The 12,377-nt window shown below is 51.2% G+C and overlaps 1 protein-coding gene across 1 annotated transcript in view; it reads right to left on the bottom strand.

Annotated features, from left to right (window-relative positions):
• The window catches only part of ARID4A (AT-rich interaction domain 4A), a 418,019-nt gene that overhangs the window by 146,638 nt on the left and 259,004 nt on the right, over positions 1-12,377 (bottom strand). The window contains 1 exon segment of the mRNA XM_086937984.1: positions 6,201-6,298. Coding sequence (XP_086794110.1) covers positions 6,201-6,298 — 98 coding nt within the window.

Raw genomic sequence — 12,377 nt, 5'->3', positions numbered from 1 at the left:
CATACCATTACAACGCATAGCGCTTTGGGGTGCTGGATAGTGAATAGTTTAATTTACTATTCCAACTCCAGTCCCCGTGGACAATAGGGAAGGTGTTGGATAGTAAATTAAATCTATTCCCTATCCTAGAGCGCCCCCCCCAGCGCAATGCGTTGTAATGGTTTTCGTTGTAAAACCTGCGTTGTAATAGCACTGTGTGGTTAAAGTTGCGTTGTAAAGGATGTTTCCCATTTTGACGCTCCCATTCTTCCTATACCCTATCATGCCCTTCCTTCGATCTGCCTTCTAAGTGTTGCCAATACCCTTGCAACTACCGAACTCATGTCTGTTGAATAACATGTTGCAAGACTCAATTTTCTAAACAAATATTTCAATAAACATGGAACAAACTGTACAGAATTAAAAATTTACTCAATGGAGTGATAAGGAAAGTTAAGCAGCAGCAAATGTATCAGTATAGCACCAACCGTTTCTAGTTGTCAAAGCTACTCCCACAGGCCCACTCACCCTCTTGCCCCCCCTGCTTGCCCCCCGCCCCCCACCCCCATTCCGATCACAGAAGTTAACTAAATTTGCTAATATCTCAAAGGCACATTCTCTGGCCCGGTCAGGATGGAATGCACAAGTTACTTACCTTCGGTAACAATATATCTGTAAGAAACAGTAGTTAGTATTAGATTCCTTACCTTAGAATATCCCCAGGCGTCAAGACTGGATCCGGAAAATTTTGCGTAGCAGTACCCCTGCGCATCGGTAGGCGTCGTCTGCGGCTCCGCGTCAGTCGTCGGCGCCGGGATGACGTCGGAGTACTTAGACGCCGCCCTCGCGTGCTGACGCCAGTTCTTATACATAGCTTTTAGACGCCAGAAACGCTAGAACCATGATAAAAACCAACACTGGTGCCATGAAACTAGGGCCCTGAAAGGGGATGACCTTAACCCTAGATATCGGTTCGCAGAACGGGGAGGATGGGTGGGGCCGTGTACCGACGGGGTAATTTGTACCATTTGGACTGGTGGTGACCATTGTCCACCGCCATCTCCGTATATGACGATTGGTCCTTTATATTTTACCTATCTGTAAGGTTTACCTATTGGCTGTAGCATGATTCTATGTCTCTTTTGCCTCTTTTCGGGCCTAGAGGCCTAAACTAGAGAGCAGCCATCTTGTCTTTCTGCCTCAGTTGTCCAAGGCGCTTGTAGGTTAAGGGTAATGTTTTCGTTTTAGCTTCTTGTTCAATAGTTGGAAACCGGTGAGGACCGGCCCTTATCGAAGGAATGTGCTTATTCTCCGGGCTCAAGACGTAAACCGCAGATGGCCACTGTGGGAGCGCAGGGCTCGGTACAGGAATTCGGTGGGAGGCAGATTGCTGGCTGGAAATTTCCCTGGGCATAGGGCCTCCCATTTTATCAAAGAGCAGTGGAGCAGAGGAGTCAGTCAGTTGCTCTTCGAAATGGGAGAATGTTGAACAGCCAGACTTGGGAGCAGTTCGAAGTCAGTTGCTCCGTCCAGAGGTTGAAGTCAGCAGTAGTGGCTGTCAGGGTGTCATCTTGAACTGGTGCAGATGGAGAGATCGAAGAGGGTTCAAGTGGCCTGAAGGTGTAGCAGCTTTGATGAGGCATAGCCGTGCAGACGTGTACCAGCGAGTGCAGAGCAGAGTCCTGAGAGAACAGAAGCGAGAGAAAGAAAGACCAGCTCAGCTGCTGAGATCGGAACGCGTGAGACTATGGTGAGGCGTTCCTACATAGTTTGCATTTTATAATCACTCACTCCTTTTTGCTTCCTAGGTTATGTTTAGGTTCCCACTTGCATTAATAATCTCCTACTGTACTGCATATACATATATTATTGCTATAATGTCTTCTTTGTCTTGTCATTCTATCACTATGTAATAAAGAGATCCCAATGATTAGAAATTGCACTTGAATGTTGTTTTCTATGACGGGATTAACCTTTCTTTTTAGCCAGGTGCTGACGTATAGATGGATGGGAGATTCCCTTCTTACAGGTAACTGATGACGGAAGGATATGTTAATCTAATAAGGGAAATAACTTCCAGTGGATCAGATTGGCACTAATGGTTTCTGTTTGGGAAGGTCAGGCCCCTATTCCATGTGTTAGGGAAATTGGCGCTCATCAGATACCCTGATGGTAGATGTCCAAGAGATCGTCCGTGGCCGGGCGTCATCGAGACCGTCCGTGGCCGGGCGTCAGCGAGACCGTCCGTGGCCAGGCGTCAGCGAGACTGTCCGTGGCCAGGCGTCAGCGAGACTGTCCGTGGCCAGGCGTCAGCGAGACTGTCCGTGGCCAGGCGTCAGCGAGACTGTCCGTGGCCAGGCGTCAGCGAGACTGTCCGTGGCCAGGCGTCAGCGAGACTGTCCGTGGCCAGGCGTCAGCGAGACTGTCCGTGGCCAGGCGTCAGCGAGACCGTCCGTGGCCAGGCGTCAGCGAGACCGTCCGTGGCCGGGCGTTAGCGAGATCGTCCGTGGCCGGGCGTTAGCGAGATCGTCCGTGGCCGGGCGTTAGCGAGATCGTCCGTGGCCGGGCGTTAGTGAGATCGTCCGTGGCCGGGCGTTAGTGAGATCGTCGAGAGACCTTAGAGCAATTGCAGAATCGGAAATATGGCCAGCTCTCTGAGGTAATTATAGGATATAGTGTGGATTCCCCATTCCCAGGTGAGTAATTTAGATATAGTGCTTGTAGGTACTGGGAAGGGTGGTGGTACGTGGCGGCTGGGTGTGTTATAATCGATAAGCTGATAACTTGGTCTAAAAATCCAGTCGCTACAGGCGGTAAGGAATCTAATACTAACTACTGTTTCTTACAGTTATATATCGTTACCGAAGGTAAGTAACTTGTGCATCTGAAAGAAACAGGTTAGTATTAGATTCCTTACCTTAGAATAGATACCCAAGCAATACCAACCCCTGTGATGGGTCTGCAAACCAATGATCACACCAGAAAGTCCTGGAGAACGGAAGAAAAAGCCACCTCTCCGGAATTGGCTGCCCAGGCAGTAGGGTCTTGCAAATGTGTGCAGCAAGGCCCACGTAGCTGCCTGACAGATGTCCTGCAAGGGGACTCCCCGACCTAGGGTAGTAGTAGCCGCGGAGCCCGAGTGGAATGGGCCCTGAGCCCAACATGAGGTTCCTTTTTAGCCAAAGAGCAGCATACCTTGATGCACAACACAACCCACAGAGAGATGGTAAGCTTGTGCACCGCCCGACCTTCCTTAGCGCCCACGTAACCAAAAAAGAGTTGGTCATCCACCCGGAACTGGCATGTGCGATCCAAATAGAATGAGAGCGCACGTTTTGGGTCCAGACGGTGGAGCCTCTCTTCCTCTTTCGAGGGATGCGGAGGCGGAAAGAAGGTGGGCAAGGTGATGGACTGCCCGATGGGGAAGGCTGTGACTGCCTTGGGCAGGAAAGAGGGTCGCGTCCGCAACACAACCTTGTCCGGATGGACAGAAACTAAAGGAGGTTTAGAGGAAAGAGCCTGGAGCTCACTCACCCTCCTGGCAGATGTGATGGCAACCAGGAATGCAGTCTTGAAAGTTAGGAGACGAAGAGGACAGTTATGAAGTGGCTCGAAAGGAGAGCACATCAGATAAGTCAGAACAAGTTTCAAGTCCCACTGAGGCATCACGAAAGGAACAGGAGGAAACATACAAGTGATGCCCTTCAAAAACCTATTTACAACAGAGGACTTGAACAAAGAAGGCTGATCTGGGAGCCTTAAGAAGGCGGAAATAGCAGAGAGGTAGCCCTTGATAGTGCCCAGAGCAGAGCCCTGCTGGGCAAGAGAAAGAAGAAAGAGGAGAACCTCTGAAAGAGGGGCAGAAAGGGGATCCACAGCCTTCGCTGTGCACCATGCCACAAATTTGTCTCACCTGCAGGCGTATACCAATTTTGTGGCCAGAATCACATTACAGACTTCAGGAGGCAAGTCAAATGGCCTCAACTGCCGCCGCTCAATCGCCAGTGGAGACTGGGCAGGTTTGGGTGGAGGACCGTCCCCTGCTGCTGCGACAGAAGGTCCTCCTGAAGAGGCAGACGAATGGGGAAGGGGGGGAGGGGAGGGGGGGAGAAATCGAAAGACATGCGGAGTAGCTCGCGATACCAGTATCTTTGTGTCCAGTCCGGAGCCACAAGAATAACTTGGGCCCAGTCGAGTCTGATCTTCTTCAGCACTCTGGGCAGAAGTGGTATAGGCAGAAAGGTGTACAACAGACCGCAGCTCTACTCGTGACTAAAACAGTCTCCGAGCGAGTGCCGTCTTGAAAATTCCAACGCGCAGAACTGATGACATTGCACGTTCTCTTCTGTGGCGAATAGATCTAACCAAGGCTCTCCCCACTGCTGAAAGAGGCCTTGCGCCACGTCCGAGTTCAGACACCTATCGTGATCCATCATGCACAGACGGCGGAGTTCGTCCGTCCTGGCGTTCAGGGAACCTGCCAGGTGTTGAACCACCAGGGTCACGCACTGATGTTCCAGCCACTGCCAGAGGCGCAGAGCATCCTGGCATAGGGTCCACCACCCAACCCCGCCCGGTTTGTTACAGTACCACATGGTGGTGGTGTTGTCTGTGAACACCTGCACTACACTCACCCGGACAGAGGGGAGGAATGCCTTCAGTGCAAGCCGGATCGCCCGCAGCTCCAGAAGATTGATGTAGAGCCGGGACTCCGCCGGAGACCAGAGGCCTCTGATCTCCGCCTCTCCCATGTGGCCCCCCAGCCCTTGAGGGACGCGTCCGTCACAACTACGTGCTCCGGTTGGGGTAGGGAGAGGGATCTGCCGCTGACCCAATCGAGGATGGTGAGCCACCACTGCAACTGTCTTGCAGTGCCCTCCGAGATCAAGACATGGTTGTATAAGTTGCCCTGATGCTGGGCCCAATGAAACTTCAGGTCCCACTGCAGAGCCCCCATCCGCCACCTGGCGTGATCCACCAGAAGGATGCAGGAGGCCATCAGCCCCAGAAGCTACAGCGTCAACCTGACCGAGACTCGGGATAATGGCTGAAAGATCGGAATCAGAGCCTGAATATCCTGAACCCGCTGTTCGGGAGGATAAACCCTGAAACTGCGCCAAGTCTAGAACCGCTCCAATGAAGAGGAGCTTCTGAGAGGGACACAGGAGAGACTTCGGCACATTGATGGAGAACCCCAGCAGGTGCAGGAGGTCGGCCGTAGTCTGGAGGTGGCGGGCGACCCTTTCTTCAACAACCAGTCGTCGAGGTAGGGGGAAGACAAACCCCTAACCTGCTCAGATGAGCTGCGACCATCACTCCCTCCGCAAGGGTTTGGGCAAGTTTAGTCCGGGCCTCCTTCGGATATTGTGGCAGCACGGCCGCGACCGTGTCCCTCAGAGAGAGGAATGCTGTCGACTCCCGGAGCTATGACTACTCTGGCCCCGCGACCAGCCCCTCGAACGACGCGGGCCGACTGCCAGAGCTCGAGGCGCTTGCGGAACCGCTCCCGCCTAGCCTTCGACGTCAAGGCCCGGCAGTCGAGGCACGACTTGTCGTCGTGGCCGGGCCCCAGGCAATGAAGACACCGGCGATGAAGGTCGGTAACCGACATCAGTCGGCTGCAGTCGACGCAGGGTTTGAACCCGGGCATCCCTACCGGCACCGTCTGAGTCGTTCGACTCAAAAAACAGATCAAAAGATCCAAAAAGTTTAGTCAAAAAATGACTAAAGGGTACTACTTTCTCCGGACCTGCGCTCGCTGGCGGAAAAAAAAAAAAAAAAAAAAAAGAACTGATGTCAGCGAGCGAGGGCGGCGTCTAAGTACTCGGACGAAGTCATCCCGGCGCCAACGACGGACAGGGAGCCGCAGACGACGCCTACCGACGCACAGGGGTTCTGCAACGTAACATTTTACGGATCCAGTCTGACGCCTGGGGATATTCTTAGGTAAGGAATCTAATACTAACCTGTTTCTTTCAGATTTTTGTGTTAAGGTCAGAGGGCAAAATTACATATGAAAACTTCGGAGTTGAAATCCATGAGAAAGACTGTCGCCTTCACCTTATAAGTTATTCTAATCTGGCATTTGGGTGTTGGCAATAACTGTAGAAAATGTAGGGTTGTTTAACCTAAAATACATTAAAATGCTTTGCTCATTAAGAACGCACATACAATATAGATGCGTTTATTCCAGAATATGTACCAGATTTTTAAATACTTACTTCCTATAAGCAGTTTTTACATTGTAAGATGCTGCAGAATTCAGAATAGGGATGCCAAGGTCCATATAAATCTGCTTCCACACAGCTCCACTGTCAATCTGGGGAAAAAAAAAGTATTTTGGTAGCTACGGATGCACTAAAGAGGAAGTGATCAAATCATTTGAACCACCATTACTATAAATATTGCACAATGTTGTCATTCTTGTATAATACTAAGCGCTGCATCCAATCAAAGTGCATAACAAAATTCAAAAGTACAAGTACCTGAAACCTCATGGATACATAAAAAGTAATTACGGGAACCAACGTCTACTAAAATTACAGATTTAAGCCCTTTAGTTCAAAATTGCATATACAAGGGGTTTGCGAATATACTGCAGGGGACCACGAAAAGTAAAGTGGATTCCCAGAGGTATGGCAGAAGCTAAAGTAGAGACCTACCTTACTCTTTTGTGGTAGTGTGGTTGAGCAGTCAGGCTTATCAGGAGGGTAGTATTAAGCAGTTGTTGAACACTCGGGCAAGAAATGATATCACATACGCTTGTATAAAAAGTTATGTTTTTGTTTTATTTCTAGAACCAAGATTTACTTAGTAGCAGGTAAGTTCAACTCTTCATACAATGTGACTTTTCAAAACACAGTGAACACTGGTTTTGTAGGAACATTCAGATTATTTTTTCTATGGAGAAAACAATTTGTAAACTATTCAAAAATGGTTGTAATTACTTTTAGATTAGTGTTCTAGTTTGGTATGAAACACACTCCTAACAGTTTAAACACAGTACATTTGTAAGCAGGTTATCTCTTGGGAAGGCAATAGGTTACTTTTCGTGCAGTACAAGACAGTTCAAAACTTAAAAGAATCTTCATAGAAAACCACCATTCAGTCCTATGGGGAAACGAAGTTTTAAGTTTACAGGTGAGTAAAACGGTTTTAGGATTGGAGTTTTGGGGGTTATAAGGAATATGCTACTTACCAGTATGCATCTGTTCTTGGCATGAAGGGCTGCTGACATTCATATCTGTGCATAGATCGCCGCCTAGTGTTGGGTCCGGATGATTGCACATTGTTGTCCTGGAAGAGTCTTCGAAGTATCACGAGATAGGTGGCTCCTCCCCTGGACTACAGTGCGCATGGGCATCCTCTCCATCCCCAGATTGTTTTTCGCCATTGTGGCAGAGATGGAGCGTAATACTGGAAGTGATGACCATGCCTGAAAATGCTTCTGAGAGCTGCAGCTGCGACAGGCACCGGGGAGGAGGGCGGGCGATATGAATGTCAGCAGCCCTTCATGCCAAGAACAGATGCATACTGGTAAGTAGCATATTCCGTTCGAGGCATGAGGGCTGCTGAATTCATATCTGTGCATAGAATAAATAGCAGTTCCCTCCTTACTTGCGGGCGCCCGTGCCAGCTGCAGCAGTCTGAAAGAGTCCTGAGAACAACCTGACCTACAGCAGCTTGCTGTTTGGAGTGTACATCTACGCAGTAGTGTTTGGTGAATGTATGTATAGTGGTCCATGTGGCTGCTCTACATATGTCCTCTAGAGGAATATTACCCAAGAAAGCCATGGAGGCCCCCAATTTGCGTGTGGAATGCGCTCTAGGGGGGACTGTTAGCGTGCGTTTAGCTTTCTGATAACATATCTGGATACATTTAACAATCCACCTGGCTATACCTGATTTGGAGATAGGGTTGCCTTTATGTTGTGGAGAGAATGCAACGAATAGCTGTTTAGTTTTCCGAAAGTCTTTTGTCCTGTCGATGTAATACAGGAGAGCGCTTTTGACATCTAAGGTGTGCAGTGCTCTGTCTGCCACCGAATCTGGGTTAGGAAAGAAAACGGGCAGTTCAATATTTTGGTTGATGTGGAACTGCGAAACCACTTTTGGCATGAATTTAGGGTTGGTGCGAAGCACCTCTCTATTTGCGTGGATTTGCAGGTAGGGTTCCTGAATTGTGAGGGCCTGCAGCTCACTGACCCTCCGCAGGGATGTAATAGCTATGAGAAAGGCCACCTTCCAGGTGAGGAACTGTATGTCACAGGAATGGAGTGGCTCAAAGGGTGGCCCCATGAGTCTGGTGAGAACAATATTCAAGTTCCAGACTGGTGAAGGGGGGTGTCTGGGAGGGATCACTCTTTTACGGCCTTCCAAGAAGGCTTTAATGGCAGGTACCCTAAAAACGGAAAGGTGTTGCCTGTTTTGAAGGTAAGCGGCTATGGCCACGAGATGGATCCTGATAGAACTGTACGACAGGTTGCATTGGTACAGATGCAACAAGTAACATATGATGTTTTGCGTAGATGCGTCCAACGGGTTAATGTTATTGTTGGAGCAGTAAATAACAAACCACTTCCATTTGGCCGCATTGCAGGCCCTGGTAGTTGGTCGCCTCGCCTCCTTGATGATGTTCATACACTCAGGAGGCAAGTTTAGGTATCCAAACTCTATGACCTCAGGAGCAAAATCGCAAGGTTCAGCTGTTGTGGATCTGGGTGCTGAATGTCGCCATGGCTCTGCGTGAGGAGGCTGGGAGTGAGGTGCAGTCGATGGTGAGACACCACTGAAAGTTCCAGGAACGTGGTGTACCAAGCCTGCCGTGTCCACATTGGAGCAACCAGGATGGAGTGTCATGGAGTGCTGTCGCAGTTTGCGCGCCACCAGAGGTATGAGGGGGGGCTGGCGGAAAAGCGTACGCAAATTTGCCTGACCAGTTCATCCATATCGCATTGCCCTGAGACTGCGGGTGTGGGAACCTGGCGGCGAAGTTTGGGCATTTTGCGTTCTCGCTTGTGGCGAACAGGTCGATGTCCGGATGACCCCACTGCTGGAAGTACGGACGGAGAACAGACGGGTGGATCTCCCACTCGTGCATCTGATGACTGTGCCTGCTGAGCAGGTCCGCCATCTGGTTGTCGACACCCGGGAGATGCTCCGCCATGAGGAAGATGTTCCTCTGAATGGCCCACTTCCACATGCTTTGGGCTAGGTGAGACAGCTGCGGGGAGTGCGTGCCTCCCTGCTTCTGGATGTAATACATGGCGGTCATGTTGTCCGTCCAGACTAACACGACCTTGTTGCACAGGTGCAACTTGAATGCCTTCAGTGCCATGTAGATCGCCATGAGTTCCAACACATTGATATGCATCCTCTGCTGTTGCGCAGTCCATAGTCCCTGCACCGTGTAGTGGAGGACATGTGCCCCCCAACCCTGGAGAGAGGCGTCCGTCGTCAGTACTATCTGTGGTATAGGCTCCTGGAACGGTCGTCCCCTGCAAAGGTTTTGTGGGTTTCACCAATGCAGAGAGTTGTAAGCACGACCGGTCACCAACACTAGGTCTTTTAGATGTCCATGAGCCTGGTTCCATTGACGGGCTAAGCATTCCTGGAGGGGGTCGCATGTGCAGCCTCGCGTGCGGGACTATAAATATGCAGGATGCCATCATGCCGATCAGTTGCATGAAAACTTGTGCCGGGAGGGAGTGCTGAGGTTGAAACCTCCGGATGAGCGCCTGCATGCTGTTGACCCTAGCTGCGGCCGGCTGCGCCTTGGCCGACTGGGTGTTTATTGACGCCCCCGGTACTGCTGGACCTGGGCCGGCTGCAGGTGAGATTTTGCGTAGTTGAGAGAGAACCCTAGACTGTGAAGGAGGTGAATGGTCCGCGACATATCGTGGCCGCACTGTACGGCAGACCTTGCCTGGACGAGCCAGTTGTCCAGGTAGGGATACACGTGAACACCTTCCCTGTGCAGGTGCGCTGCCACAGCCGCTAAGCACTTGGTGAAAACCCTGGGAGCGGTAGTGACCCCGAATGGCAGGACTTTGAACTGGTAATGCTGACTGTTGAATATGAACCTGAGATACTTTTTGTGGCTTGGGTGAATGGGAATGTGGAAATACGCATCCTTGAGGTCCAGGGTGGCTAGGAAGTCGCCCTGACGGAGCAGCGGCAGGACTTGTTGTAAAGTTAGCATGTGAAAGTGCTCCGAGAGGATGTATTGGTTGAGGGGTCTGAGGTCTAGAATGGGCCTTAGGGACCCGTCCTTTTTTGGAATTAAGAAGTACAGGGAGTACACCCCTGCACCTCTTTCTTCGGCAGGCACCAGTGCTATGGCCCCTTTTTGCAGCATGGAGAGAACTTCTTGCTGAAATAAGTGCGAGAGCTCTGCGGACATAGGACGGCTTCTTTGGGGTATGTTGGGGGGGGGGGGGGGGGGTGTGGAGGTTAATTCTAGACAATAGCCGTAACGGATAAGTTGTCTCACCCACCTGTCTGTTGTGATGTTTTCCCAGAGTGGCAGGAACTGCTGGAGTCTCCCCCCGACAGGTGTTAGATGGTCGGGGGGCAGTGACAAGGAGTCACTGTTTGTTGGGAGTGGAGGACCTGGCGTTGTTATTGCCGCGGCCTCTCCCTTTGGCGCTGTTCCCACGGTAACCACCTCTGGTGTTTTTAGTGTATGCAGATTGCGTGTTGCCTTTGGTATACAGGGAGTGCTGTAGAGCCTGCCCTCTTGTTGCTCCCCTGTTACCGGAGCGACGAAAGGAACCGCTCCGAAACTGCTGTGACTGGACAGCCCCCATGGACTTTGCCGTCTGTGTCTTTTTTCATTTTCTCAAGTGTGGTGTCCACATCAGGTCCAAACAGGAAGTCCGGATTAACCGGCTGATTAAGAAGTGTAGTTTGGATCTCGGGTTTAAACCCAGAGATGCGCAGCCATGCGTGGCGTCGCAGCATCACGCTAGTATTGATTGCTCTCGCTGCAGTGTCCGCTGCGTCCAGTGCGCACTTGATGGACACATTGGAGATCAGTTTACCCTCTTGTATAACCATTTCCGCAGCCTCTCTGTACATATCAGGCATGTGCTGCATCAATTGCTCCAGGGTGTCGTAGTGCGCCCTGTCGTACCTAGCCAACAGGGCCTGTGTATTGGCTATTCTCCAAGTGTTAGCGGCCTGCGCCGCCACCCGCTTCCCCGATGCCTCAAAGATTTTGGACTCTTTGTCCGGAGGGGGAGCGTCTCCCGTTGATTGAGAGTTAGCCCTTTTGCGCGCGTTAGCCACCACAAGGGAGTCCAAGGGGAGCTGTCCTTTGATGTAGGTGGGGTCCACTGGAGCAGGCCTGCATTTTTTGTCGATCCGTGGATTGATAACCCTGGCTTTTGTGGGCTCTTTGAAAATGGCTGTGGCATGTTTGAGGACCCCCTTAAGCATGGGCAGTGTCTTGGTGGAGCGTTCAGAAGTGGAGAAGGTGTTGAATAAGAAGTCCTCATCCACTGGCTCAGCATGCATTTCGACGTCATGATTGAGTGCAGCGCGCTCTATTAATGCATTGAACGCTGCGGTGTCCTCAGTCGGAGATTGTTTGACATTATAGGACTGAGAGTCCGGGGTGACCTGGGGGTCATCACCTTGATCCGCTGCCCCTGACCACTGATTGGAGACATCTTGATCAGTGTGTGTACTGTAAGTGAAGCCCATTTGGCTGTAGTCTGCAGTTAAGTCCTCCTCACTTTGTGTAGGAGAATGAACAGCATGGTGTGAAAAGTCCTGAAGATGTTCAACAAGAACCGGAGAGGTGGTGGAGACCATCTTCTTTTTTAGTGGAATTTTGTAACCTTCCAAAGGGTGTTCAGGCGCGATCTTCCGCTTGTGGACGGTAAGCCTGCCCGACTCCGAGTCAATGAACAGCTTTGTTTGGTTGTCGTAAGAAGGCTCATGATAGACGACCTGTGCATGTGAGGACACCTTCGCCACCGTGGAAGCCTCCTGAGATTTTGGACGTGCAGTGGGTGGAAGGCCAAACTTTAGTGGCGTCGATCCAGCCTGCTTGGAAGCGGAAGTACCGTCTTCGCGTTTCTTCGACGCCTGAGTAGGCTGCTCGCTTGAGCGCGTCGAATCGACCTCAGTGTGCGGTGCGCCTCCGACTTTCGGCGTCGGCGATAATTTCGGGGCGACCTTTGCCGCGGCTTCGACCCTCTTAGCCAGCCCATGCCTCAGTCCCGAGAGGGGTGGCTGCAGACCTTTCCCGACAGGAAGTTCCTTGCCCTTTTCGCCATGTTTGGTAGTGGACGCAGGCACCGGCGCCGAGGCCTTCGAGGCGACGGTCTTGGTACGAGGGTCCTGCTTCGGAATCCCAGTGTCGGCGCCAACGGGTATCTTCGGCGTCGAAG

This window comes from Lissotriton vulgaris, chromosome 9 (assembly GCF_964263255.1).
Source record: "Lissotriton vulgaris chromosome 9, aLisVul1.2, whole genome shotgun sequence".
In the NCBI taxonomy this organism is placed as follows: domain Eukaryota; kingdom Metazoa; phylum Chordata; class Amphibia; order Caudata; family Salamandridae; genus Lissotriton; species Lissotriton vulgaris.
Note: the sequence above shows the minus strand (reverse complement) of the source record. Positions and strands in the feature narration are given on the sequence as shown.